Source organism: Solanum verrucosum, unplaced genomic scaffold, assembly GCF_900185275.1.
Source record: "Solanum verrucosum unplaced genomic scaffold, falcon-dt-bn FXZP01000072.1, whole genome shotgun sequence".
Taxonomy (NCBI): Eukaryota; Viridiplantae; Streptophyta; class Magnoliopsida; order Solanales; family Solanaceae; genus Solanum; species Solanum verrucosum.
Genome location: NW_026020208.1, coordinates 1,136,485 through 1,160,289, shown reverse-complemented (window position 1 = coordinate 1,160,289; position 23,805 = coordinate 1,136,485). Strand labels below are relative to the sequence as shown.

General features: G+C 30.0%; 1 protein-coding gene across 1 annotated transcript; it reads right to left on the bottom strand.

Annotated features, from left to right (window-relative positions):
* Positions 1-21,761: 21,761 nt before the first annotated feature.
* LOC125830271 (uncharacterized) lies at positions 21,762-22,739 on the bottom strand. Its single transcript, XM_049509486.1, has one exon. The coding sequence runs from the start codon at positions 22,665-22,667 to the stop codon at positions 21,975-21,977; it is 693 nt and encodes a 230-aa protein (XP_049365443.1). The 5' UTR covers positions 22,668-22,739; the 3' UTR covers positions 21,762-21,974.
* Positions 22,740-23,805: the final 1,066 nt, after the last annotated feature.

Below are 23,805 nucleotides of genomic sequence, written 5' to 3'. Positions count from 1 at the left end.
ACAACTAAAAGAGGAAATATGGACAACTAAATAGGGACGGAGGGAGTACAATCTACAATCCTAATCAATGCAGAGATGGGTATGCATGCTTAATCTATGTCACCTAGCTGGCATATTAATTTATTATAGAAATTAATGCTACAACTACTTGTCAGGTCCAAAAACCCTAAGTTGGTGGGAAGCAATTAATTTACAGTTTGTAGGAGGGGTGGGTTGGGATCAAGGCGAAGCCAGAAATTTCACAAAAGGTGTTCAGAAATAGCCTGATAAAAGCTTTTTTCAAAAAATAGAACTAGTGAAATTCGAACACACGAGCACTACCTCATTTCAAGGAGGAGAAACCACTAGGATACAATAGCTTATTGTGTTAAGGGTGTCCAAAATATGTTATTTAGTCTTTTCGTGCATCATTTTACTTGTATATACGGGTTTTTTTTTTCCGACGAAAAGTGTCCAATTAGACATCTTGACCACCATGTGGCTACGCCACTTGGGGTTGGGGTGGGGGTAGGGGTACCCTCCAATTTAAGTTAGGCCATTATTCTTATATAATAATTAAATTTATAAAAAAATTATTCAATGCAATTGATCCTGATGAGATGAAATCGGACAAGAAATCAATTTAGATTAAAAAAAAATCAATATAAGTGGACAAGTAATTAGGGACAAAGGGAGTATATAATAACAGAAAATAATAAAAATTAATCGCCAAAGAGGGAAAATTCATGCAAAGGAGTCTAGACACCTTATATTTCATTAATTAATATCAAAGAACAAGAGAATTAGACATTTAATGATCATCACATCATTTTATGATAATATTAGAAATTAAAAAAAAGATGCTTAAATAATTAATTATAAAAATTAAGAAGAAAATTAAGTTATTAACCTGAAACTTTCTTTTATAAAATTGTGAATTAAAACGGAACGCTAACTCATATAGAGTAACTTGATAAATTTAATATTTTCTTCTTCTTTAAATTTTTCCAAAATTACTTAGAAAGTTCATTACTTCTTCTTAAATTAACTAAATCTTATCACCAACATGGATTGTGGTGCTGTGCTCTGATGGGAGTACATCACCCTTAACCAGAGGTCTCGGGTTCGAGCATTGGGTTTGGAGAAAATCCTATTGGAAACGTCACCCCAAATAGACCCTACAGTGCACGATCCAAATTTAGTCGTAGCTCTAATGTGGGCTCCAATCACGTAAAGGGAAACCAAAAACCAATTATTTATTTTTTTTATCAAAGTTATAATTAACACTATCATATAATTTTGTTTCACCACATACATCAATAAATACACAGTAGTGCGCGATCAGGTGGGAAACCAAAAAAAAAAAAAAAAAAATCTTATCAAAGTTATAATTAAACAGTATCATATAATTCTGTTTCACCACATACATCAATAAATGCCTAGAAGATATCGATGTTCTTAAATATTGTTATTAAGGTGCCAAATTTTTTATTACTTTATTGCATAAAAGATATTGACATTCTTAAAAATTGCTATTAAGGTGCCAAATTTTCTTTGGTAATAAAAAGCTATTTTGAAAAGCAAGTAAATGTAGTTTATGAACCTTTATTTCTTCTCTTATAAAATCAAAATAATGTATATAAGAAAATTAATATTATTTTATCTCACATGAGAAATAAATAAAAATAGTTTCAGAATTATAAGTACAAATTCTAATATTGAAATAACTTTATTCGTGACTGGAAAAAAAGCTGATCTTTTGTCTTCATTATCTTTTCTTAAAAAAATATGTTTACACCTTTAGTTCAATATAAATGAATTATCGACATTTTTCTTATGATTCGAAATAAATGAGATTTTCAAAGTTTAAAAATATAATTTCTTTTCCAGAACTATCCTTCTTTTAAATGAAGTTCCAAAACTTTTAAGTTTCAAATAATGATTATTTCTACTTCTAAAAGTAGATTAGAAAAAATCCAAACACTAATATTAATAAATTATCTTTTAATTAATATATCTAAATATTTCTATTTCAAAAAACATCACACATAATATTTTCTTCATAGTAAAAATCAGAGCGAATAATTGAACTATTAACACACATAATCAGAGAAGAATTTTTTTTAAAAAAAAGGTTTCTTCATACAGGGATTAAGAAAGGGGAGATAAAAGTCAAACTCAAATTTATTACTCTTTTTGGTTGTCATTTGCATAAACTTTAAGAAAAAAATAATTAGAAATGTAATTTGATTAATATTTTTTTTTTATTAATTCTTTAATCTAGAATGATTAATGTTAAGAGCCAAGTTGGAAAAAAATAATTAACTCTCTCTTGATTGTTTAAATTGACAACTATATTCTAATAAGTAATTTTAATATACATAACAACTAAAAAGAAACAGAGGGACACTCCTGCCGTTTACTTTTAATTGTTCATTTTGGATTGATGCACTTTTTAAAAATTAATAATTAAATAATGATATTTTATCATAATAACTATATAAATTGATATTTACTTAGATGTTGAAAAATAATTTGAAGTATAATTATTTAATATTAAAAATAAAAATTTCTCTTTTGAAATAGTGGAAACTCTCATAAATACCAGTTGCCCACTAGTCAAAGGTCATTGAATGATGAATTAAAGAAAGAACAACAAAAAGCATGTGAATTAGAGATCAATTAATGTCGTTATTAAATTCTTTATAAATAATAATACTCCATTTGTTCTTATTTACATGTCGTTCTTACGAAAAATAAATGTTACTTAATATATAAATAAATTATTCTTCTTATTTTACCTTTGAGAGTTATTAACCTTGAAATTATGAATTTGACTAACATAGAAAAACTAAATGACTAATTCATGTTCATTGGTCAATTTAATTAATAAAAAAAAATTATGTTCATTATTAAAAATTTGACTTCAAGAGGACACTAAATAAGAATAAAATAGTAAATTTTCTTAGTTTCTTAAGGGACGTAAAATCTAAGATGATGACATATAAATTAGAATAGAGGAAGTACAAAATTTAACATGCCACAAATGTCAATCGTTTGGAGCAAATAACATATCAAAACACTCGAGACAAACTTTTTGTTGGAAGATGAATAAAATGCAATACTTAAGTTAAAAAAAAAAGACATTACAAGAGAATCATATCTAAAATTTGAGACCGTTTAGAAAAGAGTTTAAATTGTTCGAAATTGAAAAAAAAAAGTTTAACTAATTAAGAAAGATAAATTGTTGGATGTAATCAATTTAAATTGTTCTTAATAGTAATAATATAGGTTAGTTTTTAGAAGATAAAATTATTATTATTTTCGCAAAAGTAGTTTTGGAACCTTTCCAAGCATAAATTGTTGCTTAATATTGACAAAAACATTTTAAAAATTGATTAACAAGACTTAAATAACCGCTATACAAAAATACTTTTTAGAAAAATATTTCTAATAAAAAATACTTTTACAAATTGTTATATATTAAAATTTTGGTCAAATAAGCTATTTATTGCACATTCAAAAGATTTGTAAGACAAAAAAAGACATATGCAAGAGTGGTTGATTATACATTAACTGAACTGTAGTGCATTACCTCCGTCCACTTTTAATTGTCATGATTTCTTTTTTTAGAATCAAATTATTAGAACTTTGACTAACATTTTATGATTTATTTTTTCATATTTTTTTTATCAAAATTAATATAATCATATTTAACTTTAAAGAAAAAAGTCAAAATTAACTTTCAAAAAGCATCACATGACAATTAAAAATGAACGAAAAAAATTATCTTTCCATCTTGGGAAAATGTATCTAAAGATGACAGGAACCTATCGTAAAGTTTCATGAAGGAAATTGACATGTAAAGTGGTGGGGTGGGGGGTGGGGTGGGGGACTACAATTGTGAATACTCAACTAACATATGGAGTAAGCTACTTCAATGGTAGGGAATCAATAGCAGACGGAATTCAGGATTTATTATGAATCAAGAGTTAATAGTTTTTTTTTGTTTTTATTTCTAGTTGCTAGTTTTCACCTTTTTTTGTTCTTTTGTGACTCAAAATTACAATTTTAGGATTGGAAAGAGAGGATGTTTTTCATCCGAACAATTTTTTCTTGTCAAAAGAGATAATGGTCAAAACATATTTGAAATATTTTTTATTTGTTTGTGAGTTTTATATATGTACTATTAGGTGCTTGTGTTTCTTATTTAAACTATATTCATCAATTATATTATCAAAACAATCCTTGAAGTTAACTAGATCAAGTGTTTGAGTAAAATCGTCAAAAGACGTGTGGCAACTTAATTTGCCATTTATTTTAAGGTGTGTTTTGATAAATAGTTGGCGATAGTTTAGATTGATAGGAAACACAAACACATAATAGTTCAGATATGAAACTCACAAGAAAATAACACCTCAAGTGTGTTTTTGATCATTATATCTCTATTTTTAAAATTTATAGTTAATTCCTTTAATTATCCGCGTGAAGTTTCATTTGACATCATTTTAAAATTAAAAAGAGAGAGTGTCACCACGTATCATTAGATACTAGTCAAGGTGCATTTTGATGTATAATTGATAATAGTTCAAATAGAAAATACAAATACTAAATAATTCAAATACAAAACTCACAAAAAAAATTATTTCAAATACTTTTTACCATTATCTTTGTTGATTTTCAAAGAAATTCGAATATTGTTTTGCCTTGAGTTCTTGAAGATTGGATGAAAAACTTGTAATTTCTTGTATTATTCCTTAATTTTTTTGGGTTACATAGATTCGATTCACGCAACATAAAATTTTGGTACGGAGGAAAATATTTATTAATTTTTCTATATTTAATTGATTAAAATATTTTTTTAAAAAAAATTCGTATCAAACACAGTACTCTCCCCTTAAGTGTCAAAAACATTGAAGAAATAAAATACATTCAAACTTAGTCCCAACGGGTAGTTATATGAAATTATGGGATCATCAAGGAAAAATAAAAACAGTTAGCATAATAAATTCTCCAACTAATAACTGTAACAATTAATGCACTAGTTGTGTTGTAAAGATATTTATGTATCTGAACATGAGATGAAATTGCATATCCAAATATATATATACTTTATTTGCTAATATTTATACGAAAAAGGGTTAAAATTGCTATTAAATTATGTGAAATAGATCTATGATATTTTGAGCTTCGACATTATCCTAGGAAACCATAAATATCTTCAAGTGTTAACAACTCAAATTTTTAGTGACGTGACAAGCCATGTAGGACTAATCTCTCTACCTAAACATTGACAACTATACAATTCACTACAAAATCTTAGAAAAAAAACACAAAATCATTCTTATAATCTAATGCTAAAAATTAGTAAAAATCTTTAACGATAATATTCTAGGATTTTGTGGTGATTGTTGTCGCTATTAAAGGTTCAGTTTCTTATAGTAAATCCTAGTTGGCAACACTTGGGTGGAGAGATTAGTATCATGTGGCTTGTACTCACATGGCATGTATTATGTATAATACCCCTGTATTAACTCACATATCTCAAAATATAACGAAGAATATAAATAATTTATTTCGTATATTTCAAAAATAATTTTAACCCTTTTCTGATATTTATATATGAATGTGCTCACATGACATGTATAGTACCCCTAAATTAACTCACGTATCGTCCGTTCGACATTAAGAATATATATTAATAAAAATAATGGTCTAACCCTATTAAAAATAACGGTTCAATCCTTCATAATCAAGTGTTGGTGGGTTAATTAATTCAGTTCTTTCAGATTGGCTTTTTACAAGTTTTTAGTTTAATTTTTAATTAGCTCATCTCTACCGTTTTGTAACACGATTTGACTAGATATAAAATTTTAATACGAAATCATTCTTATTATAATTGTTTTAACGTATAACTTTGTTTTATTTACTTGCAGTCAACCGTACTTACATATATCTAGAATACAAAATACTATTAAATTTTAGCATTGTAAATATTTTTGCAAAGCTTCTTGTTTTGATATTGTTATTTAATATGTAACTATCTTATAATTTTTCTTTTGCATATATATTTTGTGTGACGTGAAGTATATGAATAATGTGCCAAAGATTTTTAAAAACAGACACAAATTAAATAACGACTACACGTATAAAATATTTTAAAAAGTAGGCATGAATTAAATAATATGGTATTTGGAATTGTCTAATGGAATATATGTATAAAAGATTTTAAAAATTAGGCACAAATAAAATGATAGCGATGTCTTGAAGATAAGACCATCCTTCACAATAAATAAATATTGGAGGGCTATGATTTTTGGATAACGCTATAAATTAATCACTTGATAATTTTTAGACAACCAACGATATATATTTCTTTTGGAAAAATCCTTTTGGCCAGAATTAATGCTAACGATATATATTATCTTTTTGAATATTTTAATCTTTTTAATTTTGAATATCTTTTAATTAAAAAATGGAAAAAAATCAGTTTATTTTAAAATTAAAAAAAATATTATAGACTTTTTAAATTTCTAGCCAAACTGCCAAATTTTCTGGTCATTTATCATTACCCTATTCTTTTAGGCATTTAATGGTATTTATTAATCGATTTTTTGAGCTAAACGAACACTTGAAAAAAAACAGTAAGCCATAAATTTAAAACTATTTTATTTTTAGACTTATAGCCTAGTTGCTCCATTTATTTCATTCTTCTTTGTCTGATTTTTAAAAAAATTATAGTAATCCATTCATTCAAATAATATTAAGTTGAACTTATAAAAATAAATATTGAAATTTTAAAAATATTAAAAAATTAAAATGATCAGTGGAAAATATTCGCTTGATTTTTATTTTATCTTTAAAAGTTATAATTCCATCCATGCGTTGTGTTAATCAATACTCAACCAATTATTTAAGTGGCGGGGAATCAATAGGTATGGGTGGAGCCATAGTTATAGTTATGAATTTGATAGAACTTATTAATTTTGATTTATGATATAATATAGGTGTATATTAAAATTAGTAAATTTGGCCGCACGTCCTCCTTGACCCTTTTTTTAAAAATAAAAAATAAAATGACGAACAATGTTTTTATTTTACTTCAAAAAATTTCTTTAAGAATATCAAAATATTTTTTTGTACTCATATAAATTACAGTTGATTTGAGATGATGACCTTGTTTTTCGTTAGTAATAAACTCGTACATATACATGTTTAAGATAAGAGAAAAATCATAGGATAAATTATTTAAGCACCAATTATTTAAACAATGATCTTCCCTACTCTAATCTTTTTATTGTTTAATTGTTTTTTAACTTTTTTTAGTTATATGAATATAAAAATGTCAAACGTGAACTGAGCTATTTTTACCCTATAGACGACATCCTTTCAAGAAGAAAGGTACAATCTTCTCAAGATAATGCGACATTGCTAGGAACAAAATTTTAAGATATAAAAGACTTGTTTCACAGTAAAATTTTAGGAAAACAACATGATAAAATAAATATCTACCAAAAGAAAACTAAATGATAAATATCTATAAATGAAGATGATAAACATTTTGAAGATCTGAATTAGACATGATAAAGGAAAAATATATACTCTCCATCTTATATTAGTTATCAACGTTATTTAAAATATTTGTCATATTTTGCAAAATCAAATTAGATTTTTTTTTTTTCATTTTTCCATTAAAATTAACTATTGAATCAACAAAAGGATGGTTAGATATTTTAATTAAAATGAAGAAAATGAAAGGGAAAAAAAACTGAAAATAAACCATTATATAAATTTGATTACAGATAATTTCATATAAATAATAGGCAAAATAATGTAATTGTAAATTATTTTTACCATGAATAACTTGTTATCTACTTCTTCCTTTCAGAAATAAAGAAACACCAAAAAGCTCCTCTTTTGTAGTGCTTAATAATATGATATCATCGCATTTAATCTGTTCCTGCAATTGAATTTATGTTTAATACCTTTAATGAAAAAAAAATATCACATCTTCAAAACAAAAGTTTATAGATAATAAAAAAAATTAAAGAACTTACAAACTAAAAACATTTTACCATACTAATAATATATCAATCAAACCTGTGTATCAAGAATTCTGAGTAAACAATATTATATTTCTGTGATCCATTGTAAATTAAGTGGGATTTATACTTTTGGGCTTCTATAATTATTGCATGATAACGTGAGAGACTCATAAATTGTATCTTCTTTTATTAGCATTAAATAAATATGTAATAGCAATGGAAAATTATTGAAAACGTTAATGCTTTATTTGAATTTTTAAAATGAAATAATTGAAGGAAAATTCAAAATAAATAAATGATATTCTAAGCCATAGATTAAAATTAAAATTTTATATAAGAGATACTTATATAAGTCATGAGTAACTAATTAATTATCTCTTATAAATAAATTAAACAATAAAGAAAAAAATACTTAATATGTTAAAAAATATTGTCAAGTTATAATTAGAAGAAGGTCCAAAAAAAGATTCAAAAAATATATAAATTATTAAGAGTAGAAATTAGAGAGGTGTGAGTTACTCCTTGTAGGTATGTGGAGAGTCTTTATTGTAAATGTTCATCTATTTAATAAAATACTTATTATCATAAATTAAGTAAAAAAAAATTATAATTAAATAATTAATTTAAATAAGAAAAAAAAGTACAAAATAGGATAAAAAAGATAAATACAAATGGAGAGCATAGAGAGGTGCCACATCACCTCTTCTATATTCAAATTTATTATATATAGAATATAGATAGATGTTACATTGATACTATTATAAGCAGAGCAACTTTCACATATAACAAACACAAAATTCATATTTGTATGCTATAGCAAAGTTTGCATAATTGCGCTCCATATCAAACATAAAATATGTATATTTCATTATACATATACAAAAGAAAGCAATTGTATAATCTGCTTTGGTATACATATACAAAAAGATCAATTGTATAAAGTGAGAGAGGGGAGTGAGCGAGTGAGATCTGGGAGAGTGGCGAGCGAGATCTGGGAGAGGGGAGAGAGGGGAACGAAAATATATGTATATATACAATTTTTACGCATTTTATACATTTGCGTTTTTGTATAAAGTGAGAAAGGCGAGTGAGAGAGCGAGATCTGGGAGAGTGGTGAGCGAGATCTGGGAGACGGGAACGAAAATATATGTATATATACAATTTTCTCTCGTTTTATACAAACACAAACACATTTTATACAATTTGCGTTTTTTGTATAAAGTGAGAGAGCGAGATATGGGAGAGTGGCGAGTGAGATCTGGGAGAGGGGGGAGAGGGGAGAGAGGGGAACGAAAAAAAAAATATATATACAATTTTCTCTCGCTTTATACAAACACAAACGCACTTTATACACTTGTGTTTGTATAAAAAACGAGAGAGGCGAGGGAGAGATCGAGAGTGGCGAGCGAGATTCACCAGGAGAGAGGTGAAATATCAACAATTTGCTATGAGGTACAATTAAATCAAACTATATTTATAGCATTTAATTTGAGTTAATAGTTTGCTATTATATACAATTTTCCCTTATAAGTATCCTAAGCCTTCCAAGCTAATGATACATGATCGATTTTCGCTACTCATTTTATAAAATTCATTTAGTGAAATGTATAAGCAATTTATTTAAAATTAATAAAAATAAATAAATTATGATCTAAAATTTTCATAAATTATTTGTGGCAACATTTAGTTATTGAATATGACCTAAAAGAAAATAAAGGATTAAATTTTGAGAAAATTTTCAAAATGTCAATATTTTGACATTTAATAGGACCCCTTAGACACACTTTCAATATTTATTTAAAATGTCAATATTTTAGTTTGTTATGTATCTGCTTTATGTATTTTTTATTTGTTTAATTTGCAAAAGTACAATTATTTAATAATAGAAAAGAGAAAATCAGGGGAAAAAATATTTAAAAAAAGGAACATATCACTTAAAATTCTGATCAGTTACAATTTCAAAGAAATCCCCTTTCTCATTCGATTGGATCAACAATTTCAATATCCATTTTTCTCCTTTATCAAGATCTTAATAATGGATTGTATCCCAATTTTCAAAATTGTATTACATGACTGTCAAATATATTTTTCTTTTATTTGTATTACAAAAATATTACTGATTGTATCTCAATATAATCATTACATATGAATATGATTTATGAAAGGTACAAGATTCTAGAAATTTTTTTTAGCAAACATGGTGGAAATAATACAATCTAGTGAGAAAATATACAATATTCTAAAAAAAAATGATTGTGAAAGAAATAGGGATACAAGATTCTGGAAAAAAAATAGCATACAAAGTGAAAATAATACAATATGTTGAGGAAAGATACAATATTCTAAAAAAAAGTTACAAATTGACTGAGAAAAAAATAGGATACATCTATGCTTAAGAAATACAAATCCATTTGGCATATCTATTGGAATGACTACAAACTAAAAAAGAAATACAATGTTCTTGATAAAAATACAAATGTTGGGTAAAAGAAAAACAATTGACTAACAAAAATTAATATGAATACAATTATGGTATAAATACAATTTTTGCAACCTTCTTCTCTAACTCTCTCTTTCTTCTTCTTCTTCTTCATCTGCTATGTTTCTTCTTCTTCTTTTTTTGTTCACCAAATCCAAGCTCAAATTCAAATCCATATTAACTTGTGCATTAGTAACCCTATAAGCAAATTCGAAATTATTAAATATGAATGTATAAAAAATCAAACAATATATGATGTATGAATGTCAATGTAGATTACTACAATCTACTAATCCCAAATATGAAAATAAAATCACAAAAAAATCGATCAATAGTGTTCAAAAGATGAAAAATATGAAATACATAAAAAAGGAAATCTCACAAAATACTTGGTTAATATGAAAACAAACTCACAAAAAAATTGAACAATATTGTTTAAAAGACAGAAAATCCGAAATACAAAATACTTGGTGAATATGAAAACAAAATCACAAGAAATCTCACAAAATACTAGTTGACTTCGAATTTACCTTTACTAATGAGTGATAAATCTTTTAAATTAATTGTGAGATTTCTTTAACAAAATGTAGGAAATTTGAATAGTTGATTTTACTGAACAAGGAAAGGAGATTACAATGGTGAGGGAAAGAGAGAGAAAATAGTGAATTGAGGTAAAACCTAGAAAGAGGGGTAAGTAGGTAATGTGGGTATTTTTTTAGTTTCTTTTACCGGATAGGGAGTAAAAAATGGTCCAAGCAGCCCTAATTTGAGAAATAAAAGGAAAGAAAATTAATTATATTAAAATATAGTTTATTTTCTAAAATATTGACATATTAACATTTTAATAATTATTTTAGAGTGTAGATGTTTTTAATAATTATGTTAGGGATTGTGACTAGTTTGCTAATTTTTCTTAAATTTTTGTAAGGCAAGAAGAAAATAGTCATTAGTATGTTTTAAGACGATTATTTTATAAGATTTATATATCATCAATTTTTTTAATTATTTTATACTATTAAAATTGGATTTTTGAAAATCATTTTGTCATCTCAATTTCTCTTCGATATCGATATAAGTATGATTCAGTTATATATATGTCACGCCCGAAACTCGAGGGGCGCAACTGGCTCCAAATGCAAAAACTCAGGCCCGAGCCGTCCCTGCTGAACCATTTGCTACTAGCGCATGGCAGCCACACGCAATCAAGCAAACAAACAAGTATATCTCGGTTTAAAACTAAGCCCTCGGCCGACAAGGTCCCTCCCTATCAACAAATTTATAAAAGAAACAGCTACTCCCAAGAGTTCATATAAATAAATAGCCAACTAGCACAGAAGTCCTTATTGGACCGTCGAGGCCACCATGATATCTATACCAAAACTGAAAGCAGATATATATCAAGACAATACATCAAACAACTCACAAGCTTCAGCAAACCAACAAACTAGGCCATCATGGCCATAACCTAGTTATACACCCCACACACTAGTCTGCAAGCCTCTAAGAGTAGTAAAGATTGGCGGAACAGGGCCCTAGCCTACCCATAAAGATATATACAACAAAATCAAACAAACCTCCCAACTCTGGTAGCTCCGGAGGAAAGGGGCTAGCCAATCGGATAGAAGTCAATCCTGCTGCTGAGGAGGTCTACTGGATCATCTGTCGACACCTGCATGCATGAATGCAACGTCCCCCAGGAAATGAGGCGTCAGTACAAAATAATATACAGAGTATGAAAGGGTATAGTCTAAATGAACAAGTATCATAATATACCAAATGCAATCACGTAAGGAAATCAAAATTTAGATAAGCATGCTAACCCACAACTGAATCAAAAAATAAAAAAATGGCCAAACAACAACCTAACCAAGCCCCTATAAGCTCGGCAGGTACAAACAACATACCACCTACCTAGGCACCCATAAGCCTAGCAGGTGTCAAATCAATCTACATACCCCTATCGGTAGCCCCTTGTCTTTATAAGAAGTCACATAACCTTTTTTGGCAACGATATAGTCTGTAGGCAACGCATAGCCCTCTTAGGCAACATCATAGCTCTGTGGGCTGCACATAGCCCTCTTTTGCATCATAATATCCCTGTAGGCAACACATAGCCCTCTTTGGCGTCAAAATAGCCCTGTAGGCAACACATAACACTCTTTGGCATCAATATAGCCTCGTGGACAACACAACCCTCTTTGGCAATAACATAGTCCTATTAGACAACATCATAGCCCTCATAGGCAGTTCATAGCTCAACAACTAACCACAATAGCCCCAAGGGCGACAACAAACAATTGAATAGGCTAAAGAAGAACAATTTAGCTATAAATAATATATATGAATATCTCCAAGTCATTCCTAACTTAGGGTCATTCTTAGCAGATTATGAGTCCATAAAATGAGGGTTTATAACCACTCAATCAGCCAACCACTCACAATTACATCTACCAGATCACCAACATTAACTACCTAATTATATCACTCCCAAGCTCTAAGGGTAACATGGCGAACGAAGAAAATATCATTAACATATATTTCCAACGAACGCTCGAAAGACCGTAGTTCCTTCACGAAAGTTGTTCCTTATGTCCTAAGATTCACAAACACTATATATACACAGTTGGTACACACATATAAACAATTCATAATTAATCTTAAATTGGCAGATTTGCCATATTACCCCAACTTGTCGAAACATCCATAGAAATTCATAAAAACAATCATAAAAGAGTCCTGAGATGATTACCCTAGTTAACCAAGTGTAAACTTTGAAGAAACACCAATAACTACAAATTTATATCTTCAAAAACTAGCTCCAAACGCAGCTAATAGAAGGGAAAAATGATTGCCACGTGTAGATATCACGTTTCTAGGCACGGAGGCAACCTTTAATGTAGAAATCGTCAAAAACTAACCTTCATCATGCAAGAACTCCATAGGAACCTTCTCTTAAGCTTTCTTTCTGGTTTGGAAGTGAAAAGAAATGTTTTCATGGCTTAAAACCTTGAGTAAGCTGACATACCACATTTTTACCCGACCCGGATCTGAACCGGATTTTTCCCCAGTAGTCTGTAGTAAAACCCTCATAACTTTTTACTCCGACGTCGGTTGAATACGGGGTTTTGTGCGCTGCAAACTAGACTCATAGGCCTTCGATTGAATGAGTGATAGGCCTTCTAACTCTTTATATATTGGGAGAAATCATCCAAGACATTTGACCCAAATTTCAGAGAAATCTTTAAAAAGGAACTTACGATAACTTTCGCCAACTTTTATTTTGCCACTTACCTAACTTCAAAACTTGAGATACAACCCTTGAACACTTAAAATATGACATACCACATCATTCTTAATTTACTACCCATCCTCCTTGTCTTTCAACGAAAATACGAGTTAATTTAGACGTTTTGAAAAGTGGTGCGTTACAATATATATATTTATATATACACACTTATGTATGACTTTGAAAAACACTCTCTAAACATTTCTATTGTTTAAACGGTGATGTATCAAGAAAATAAGAATAGACATTCATCTCATTATATTACAGGTAGTAAGAAACAATATTAAGCAAAGATAAAATATAATTTAAATCAGACGAATGGGGAGAAATCAGTCAATATAAAACTCAAGAATTAAATCACTTAAATTCAATATCCAATAAGAAAAGTTTAGATTAAAAAAACATCTATAACTTGTACTATTATCCAAGATCGTTGAAATACCTTGTAGCTTACTATTCTCAAAAGTTGAGGTGCTAATACTAATTTAATTTCAATCGGATGAGTATGATAAAATTTCAACGTTAAGATTTTGAATGTCAATTCTGTTGTCGGTTATAGTTGCTTCTATCAGTACCTCAAGTCTAAAGCAAAATACTAATATTCCATTTTAAAGTTGCGAAAATTATCAAAAAAATCTATTCTTATACAATTTCATCGAATGAGCAAACCACAATTCAATAACAAGATAGTGAATATCATAATGCGCTATATTGATAAATCACATATCCGCATGTTCCTTTTATAAATAGATGTATGTAATTACAAACTTTCAAATACACATAATTTTATAAAGATTCAATTGTCAAAAATAATAGTAACTTCTTATTCTTTAATATAATTCTTTCTTACAAGCAATCTCTTCAGGCCGAGCATGAGTTTATTTTTTACAAAATTTAAAATAATGATTCTCTTCTTTCTACAAAATATAAATTTATAAGTCAAATTTTATATTTTTTTTAAAAAATTGAAATCGCAATTTTATATTTTAAATTACATATTCAACTACTAAATTAAAATCATTATTGTATATCGTATATCCAAACACAAACTAATATTAGGAGAAGAAAACAAATTGTTAGCATAATAAATTCCAACCACTAGCACAATAAATGTACTATTGTTGTAAAAAATGCATAAGCTGTTGCAAATGAATATAGTAGCATTTTTGTGAGGAATTTTTCAGCTTCTAAAAAGTAAAACTAAAAGTAATTTTTTATATAAGTATTAACATTGATCTGCCTTTGTAGAAGGTAGGTGGGGATCAATGAAGTAAAGATCGATTTTGCGAGTTCAATTGAATTCATTTATTTTTGTTTGAATTATGTGATATAGTTGACTAAATATAACTTTAAGGGGGTGTCTGAGTATGAAAAAATTATCTTATTTGAAAATGTTGAAGTTAGAATTATGTTTGATCATATTTTTTGTAATAAATATTTAAAACGTGAATATATTTTTTTTTAAATAAAAATTTAATCTAAATGAAATTATTTTATAACACGCCAGCGTTCTCTTCTTATTAACAACTATCTAAACCTCTTTTAATCATCAAAAAATCTTATACATGTCCTAATTGTCGTTCTTAAACTCACATTTTCAAATCAAAGTAAAGTTAAGAGGAAAGTTCAAAGGTTCTATTTCATAAACACTTTAGAGTTTCAAATTTATTTTTTATATATATATATATATATATATATATATATTTCATGAACTTATATCTTTAACGTGAAAGATAAGTTCATAAGTGCATGTTTTCAAGAATGTAAACATGTCCAATGTTTTGAAAAGTATTTCAATCAAGTAATAAGTTCATTCCTTGTAATTAATGAATTGAGCATAATGTTATATGACCCCCAGTAAATGGAGGCCTGACGTGACGCGCTAGTAGTGCGCCCAATCAAACTCCCACTAAATGAAGAATTGGCGCTACGCGCCAGCAGTGCGCCCAATCAGACCCCAGTAAATGGAGGCCTGGTCTATCCAATCAGACCCCAGTAAATGGAGGTCTGACGCAACGCACTAGTAGTGCACCCAATCAGAGCCCTACTAAATTGAGGCCTGGCACAACGCACCAGCAGTGCGCCCAATTAGGCCCCCAGTAAATACAGACCTGGCACGACACGCCCCAAAGCACCCGAAGCGTCAGGCCACTTTTCTTCTTTGTTCTCGTTCCGTACTTGTTCCTTTGAGCTGAGCTTTCGTTCTCTTCTTATTATCAACTATATAAACCTCCTTTAATCATCGAAAAATCTTATACATGTCCTAATCGTCGTTCCTAAACTCACATTTTCAAATCAAAGTAAAGTTAAGAGGAAAGTTCAAAGGTTCTATTTCATGAACACTTTAGAGTTTCAAATTTTATTTATATATCTATATATATACTTTAACGTGAAAGATAAGTTCATAAGTGCATGTTTTCAAGAAAGTAAACATGTCCAATGTTTTGAAAAGTATTTCAATCAAATAATAAGCTCATTCCTTGTAATTGATGAATTGAGCATAATGTTATATCTATTATTTTGGGAGTAGTATCACCGAGTTGGGTTAGAGTCTCTTATGATTTGGAAGTCCCACGCGACTCCTTGCTGCCTCTGAGAAGGCCAATTAGCTGGATTCATAGTCACGATATCATTCTACACTCTGACAAAGTATAAGATGACCCTGGCAACGTGAGGCGAAACGTTGTATCTTGCTAGGCTCTTGGTAATAGTTGTCGATTAGAGAAACTCCCCACAAGTAAAGTATATTATTTTCATGATTGCTTTTATTGCATATTATAATTGTAAAGCTTAAATGGTATTTCACTTCATATTCATGTATTGATCCTGTTATGTTTTTTCAATCCTTCAAGCCAGATTATTGTTTACTCTAACCTTTTCACGTACCAGTACATTTACGTCATTCGACCTGCATCATTTCATGATGCAAATACAGGTATTCAGGATCATCAACAGGCGATTCGTTGAGATCATTATCCACTCACAGACAGTTGGTAAGGCCTCATTGCTATCAGGGGACTCCATTTCATTTTAGTTAGTAGCTTTAGGAGGTGTCGTGGATTTTGTCCCGACTTCCATCCCGTATTGTTAGAGGCTTCATAGACAAATTGAAATAGATGTTTCCAGTATTTATTTCAAGATGTTTTGTTTAACTCATGGTTCATGTTAAGTATTTTGCAAACGCAGTATTTTAAGACGTTTATAAATGTCTAATTGTCCATCTATAGAAGCTTTCACATAATGTTTAATGTCATGTAAGTCATGTAGCCAGGACAAGGGTTCGCTTAAGGATTAGAAATGGTTCTCGAGTGCCAGTCACGTCCAGGATGTAGACCCGGGGAGTGACAAACTTGATAATTTGAGAATAAATTTGAAAAACAAAAAATTATAAAAGTGAAAACGGTGTTTTGGATATTTTCAACTTGTATTTGAAACTGGTATAGTCAACTGATTTTCAAATAAAATGAAAAAAATGAAAATTTTCACCTCCAAACATATCCTAAGAAAGAATGAATGAAATAGCATTAAAACTTGAATATACCACAACATTTGTGTTGTTATAAAACTTTTCGAAGTTATAGTTCGAACACGCCATAACATGTGTAGGTATGATTATAAAACCTTGTTACTAAAATCAAAATAAAAAAATCTAAGTTAATTACTTTCGAACTTAAAAAGTTATAACAACAATAATAACATATTCAATGTGGTTTCATAAAATAAGGTCTGGGAGGGTAAATTATACACATACCTTATTTTTACCTTAGAGGTAAAGTAAAGAGATTGTTTCCGATAGAACCCCAACTCAAGCCAAAAATAATCTAGGAAAAGACATAATGAAAGTACAATTAACCATAGATAGTAACAAAGCAACAAATTGAAACATAATAATATTACAACAAAAATACTACTACAAACAAACCACGAAATAATATATACTAACAAAAATCAAAGAATAAGAAAGTTTAAGAGTAGTCCAACGACTACTAGTAAGAACAACAAGACAAAGCACTCCGACCTACTAATATGAACACCCTTCTACCTACTAACGTTCTATCATAATTCTAATCTTCATATGTTCCTATCTTAAGTCATATCCTCGATAAGCTACAATAACAATATATCCCGCCTAATCACATCTCCCTATCATTCCTTGAGTTAAATCTTAGAAAAGATCTAAATTTCATTAATCATTCATATTGTTATTCTCTGTAATTTAAATTATTATAAAAAAATCTTTTTTTCCTCCAAAATTCCACTCATCCGGATACATAGCTTCTCAACTCTCAAATGTACGTTTCTCTCTTCCAATTTTCACTCCTTCAATCTTTTCCTATTTTAACTCCCTCAATCTCAGTAGTTATTTCCTTCATTACAATTTTGAAATTCAAATTTTTCTCTCTCCAGTCAATCGATTTCAACTTCCTCAATAGGTGTTTTTTCTTCTTCTCCAACTTACTGTTCATCACTTTTTGTTCTAATTTTTTTTTCAATTTCAACGTCCTGATACATATGGTTGGTGCTCCTTCTTTTAGTATTGGTATTATCCAGTTAACTTCACCTAATATTAATTACCCAATTAGTCAAAGTAGGATACATCTTCGACTTCAAAATTGACTGTAGAAGAACGCCTAGATGAAGGGGGGAGAAAGGTCGAGTTGTTTGTGGCTCTGATAAGGGCTTTAGGTCGAGATCTATGGGTGACGCTATTGTTGAAAGTGGAAAAAAAAATGCGGTTGATATAGAGCAAAGGAGAAAGTGTAGAAAGATTCCTTCTTCATCATTTTTTATTTTTGCTTTCAGCAGATCAGGTTGTTGATTTTTTTTTCGATTTTTTTTATTCATCTTTTTTTTATACATATGAGTTCAGATTTTTAATGTATCAGTTGTTTTGTTTCTTAAATTAATGTATAATAATGTCTTCGTTTCAACATTATGATACATTACGCACAATGTATCATGTTCAAATATTAGTTTTGATACATAATCTTAATTTATTGAAACACAAATTAGTATGTATCATGATCATAGTTATGTACTTGATACATAACCATTACAAATTTTGTTATCTTTTACTACTAGATGCATACACCCAAACTTATTCAACTAGAAGGTTATGTATCTGTACACATTATCAATTATTATTGTTGAAACATAAACACTATTGTTTTCATAGCAATATTTGTTTGTATCAACTCACCACTGTGTTATGTATAATACACAAAAAAAAATGATACTGAAAACAATTACTTGTATAATGTTTCCTTTATAACATATAGTATTCTCAAACAAAATAAGATACATAAATAGCTATTGTTTTCGATTTTTTTGAATCTCTTACGATTTGAGAGAGATTTAAGAGAAGAAAATTTGAAATTTGAATTACTTGAAGTTGTTACAATTTAGGAGAGACTGACATCAATTGATTTGAGTGATTAGGGGAATGACATTTAATTTCCTTCTTAATCTCAACAAACAAGTTGTCTAATGTATCCGTTATGTAACCAGCTAAATGGGATGTACCAAGATGACACAAATTTGAAGAGATTATTGTAAATTAGAAAAAGATAGAGACAGAATGTAATTTGCTCCTTGCACTATGAAATTCTTTTAAAAATTACACTATTTAGCCAGTTAGGCCCAAATTCAACGGGCTGCTATCTGAAATATTTGGCCCTTTTGTATGTGCGTCGTATACCATCTTCGGCATACTTACCAGGTGGTTTGGTTCAATTTTTGAATTTAACGGTTTGACCGATTTCTATGTGTTAAACCACTACAAAATCAAGAAGATTACCTTTGGTTAGTGGTTGAGTTATCAGTAAGATACTAAAGAGAGCAAGATATAACTTTCACTGGAAATTAAATAGGCGATCACCAAGTTGAGCATAAATCAACCAGAAGAAGAATTCTTCTGCAGTATCACCATATCTCATCTCAGAACTTACTGAGTTTTGTCCAAAATCAACTTGCATATCAAAAAAACAACTGCCGAATCAGTTTACAATTATCACAATATAGAGGATTCGAAGAACTGTTCTTGAACATCCAGATTATAGTGAAGAAGCAAACAAGCACCTCTTACTACTAAGCGGAGAGGTTTTGAGTTCAATCTCATGCTAAAGCGTTTCAACAAATGTAACACCGAGTCCTACTACTATGAGAATTGCCAACTCAGCATAGCGCAAACGAGAAACTACAAGGAGAGCATAGCCTAGCTAGAAATTTTGAACAATGATACTTAAGCAGACAGTTCATCCAGCTATTTGCAAATAGGCAGGGCGACATTACATGATAAGTGGGTAAAACGTAGAACTGTTACGATTCTTAAAAAAAAAGGTGGGTAAAACCCAGAAACATGTCCTAGTAGACCTTATATAAACTCTCTCAGTGGTGCTCCAAATTCAGAAACAAATGGCTTCCAATTTGCTTGTATCAACAAATAGAAAGACAGATATTGGCACCAACGACAATAATTTTTTTAAAATTGGTACACCACACACATCTTTTTCAATGTATAACTCAGTTAGACAGCATAAGACACCAAACATTCGAACTCATCAAGCAATATAAGTGAGAGTTCATTTTCACATATTGTCTGGAGATTGGGGTCCTTTCAACCCTGGGATCTTGGCCCTCCTTGATCCATGCGTTAATAACAAATATCACTGACCACAGGGAAATCCAGATTACACATGATATTTGCAACCCCTGTCAGTCAACGTACTAACAAACTTACTGCAAAGCCCGTCTCTGTCTACTCCTTTGCCCAAACCCATTCATCTTTCCCAAAGGCCCCGAAAATAAAACGAGCAAAAAAAGGGTCAAAACACTTCCCTAACATAACTCTAATGATCAAATATAAAGGTCTGCCGTGAACTGGCAATTAAAGCATTGAAATTCTAAGGCAGAGACAGATGTTAGAGGTAAGATTGAGTGATGCTATTGCTGTTTGCTGAGATGATGATGGAAGATATCAATCAGAGCAGCATATTTGATGAGCCATGAACAATCATATTACAAGTTTAAGTTGATGAAGACGCTTTAAAAATAATGCTTTTTAAAATTGTGATTGTGGTGGCAAACAAAGATCATTGGTATTAGAGGTGATGCAAGGTGGATGAGCAGCAATAAACAGAGTGGACTGGTTTGAAGACAAATTATGCTGGGATTAGTTATGTATGGAATAGTTCTTATTGAGTGTTTCGTTTGTTGTATTACAACATGAATTCCATAATTTCTAAGAAAGAGTTGCTTGTTTATAAAAAAAAACTCCACCTTATCTAGTAGAAAAAGGATTTGTGTAACCTCAAGGGTATTTATGTCATGTTTAGTTTTATTCCGGGATAACTAATCCCGGTACTATTAATCCATCCCCTGACAGTGAAAACTTATCCTGGTACTAATTACTAATCATTGTATAACTTATCCCAGGATTAGTAACAAAACAAGGGATAAGGCAGTACCAATTTTTTTATCTGAGGACTACCTATGCTTGTCCAACATACCAAACGACCCCTTAATTGTATTAGACACAACACGTACACTATAACAAAAGTCTAAAGAAAAAATATTCTGTAAGTTCCCTCAACTCAAACAAAGTTACTAACCTTAACTTAAATAACTCCTTGTAAAGAAACTGGTAGCAAACCTGCAACAGAATTGGAAATCACAATTCTGGTGCATGGATCATGTTGGCAGACACTTAATACTTCCATAGACATAATTACAAAGTCCTATTGTCAGAGTTACCCGTTAGTGAGCAGTAGCATTATCCCATGGAACTAGTTGACATACACACGAGCCGATGCAGACACCTTGGCTATCAAAAAAAAAAATTACGAAGTCCTACCCGAAACACACAGATAATACAGTGTCAGCTTCCAAGTTATCATCTTTAACACAAGGAGTAGTGCATTGCACATCACATTAACATAAAACCATCATAATTTTCATATTTGTTCGATGGAATAACATGGAGGGTGCACTCCTCCATTACGCTGTCTACAGTTATTTAGTAATATTCTTCACATTTCAATACTAATATAAACAAAAGCAAAGTCACAGTAATTCAACACATTTGTTCATCAAATTTTGAAGCATCAATAACAAATGCATTCAACAAACAGCGGAAATGATTAAACTTTCCCCTATTAACCGAACACTTACACATAGAGACCACCTTTCATACCACTTCCTTAGCCGGAGCAGCAGGCTTCTTCAAATCATCATCCACAACTTTAGTCGGAATCGCCACGTATCCCATCTTCTTAGCACTGCTAACATCATAATCACCATTACCGTCCTCGAAATCATCATCAGATTCCTCAAACTCGAAGCGATTAGGCCAGAAAAGCGACCAGATCAAATACATAGTCGCAGCAGTTAACGCACCACAACCGACACCGAAAAGCAAAGCTCCAACAACCCTCATAATATCCTTGGTCCGATCACGGATTGAGCTCGTCACCGACGAGTAAAATTCCACCGGCATCATCGACGAAGATCGGCTCTCCAATTCCTCTCCATCTTCCACATGTTCAACAGCGTCCTCTCGTTCAAAGAAAACCGGGTCGGGTCCACGGATTAAAAACGGGTCGGATCTTCGGAAGAAAACTGATGGCCTAAGAAGTCCGAATTTCGGAGCATCATCACGGAAACCGGAGGTAGTGACGACGAAAGCACGGAATCGAGGAGAAATAGAGGGGTTACGGAGGAAGAAATTGGGGTTAGGGTTAGGGTTTCGAGAAATAGTTGTGGGGATCTGGTAATAGGAAGTGGAGGTGATGAAGAATAGGGTTTTGCATGGCCGGCCGACGGCGGAGACGGCGAGGAGAGAGAAAGCGAGAAGTAGAAGCGCGAAATTCGAGGACGCCATTGACGCTTAGAGAGAGAAAGAAAGAGACGATGAGGAAATTAACAATGACAATTATGGCTATAGATGAAAAAATTGGGAGGAAAAATAGTTAATTTAATTTAATTTAATAATTAAACACTTTTTTTGGATTTGGATTTAAAAGTCAAATTGAACTACCAACAAACTTCCAAATTATTATCCAAGAAACAAAACAAAAAACTTCAAATTAGTTACCATTTGTTGGGAAAAAAGAACAAAAAACAAATATGGTTTAGTTTAGTCGGTTTAGTTTGATTTTATGTAGATAAAATCTTAGAAATTGTAAACATAATAGACATAATAAGGCTTTATAGCTATAGTTTTGATGATTGTGCTCTATAGTTATAGTTTTGTTTGCTATGGAGGCTGCGGTTTGTATATTTATGCACATTTGTATATTTCGCTTGCTAATATAACAATAGAGTATTGAGTAAGTATATGCAAATTTTATATTTATACATTTAAGAATTTTCAGAACTTCGTTTGTATATTTCGCTTGTCAATATATTTATTAGAATTTTTTCATAAATTGTATATAAATACCTAGGGTAAGCATATACAAAATTCTGGATTTATTCAATTAAGAACTGAATTATACAAATTCTGAATTTGTACGAATCAGGCGAATAACAAGATTAGGCAAAATTATAGATGTGAACTACAAGTTCCCTAAACATTAGCTATAACATTTAATATGGTTTATAAGTTTTTGTTTTTTAAATACACTAAATCAATAAAAAAAAAATATTAATTTTTGATTTATTGATTTTTGATCCTTAACGGTTCGGCTTCGGTTTAACCAATAACAAAATGCCTATAAAATAAAATAATTACTCCAATAATCTGCGCGACAAGACAATAGTGTAACTTTATGAAATGCTCATAAAATAGAAACAATATGAACTAAAATTAAAAGAACGGAACTATATAAGTGCAACACAAATAAAAGAACCAGGACAATTATGTGAATTTGCTAAATGGCAAATATAGTAACCAATAAGGTATTGATATTAATATTTAATATTTATGTAGGGGTAAAGTAGCAAATTACTCTTGTCTTAATGGGTTATTTATTTACCTAATAATTCAAAATTAAAAAATCAATATCGAACCAATAACC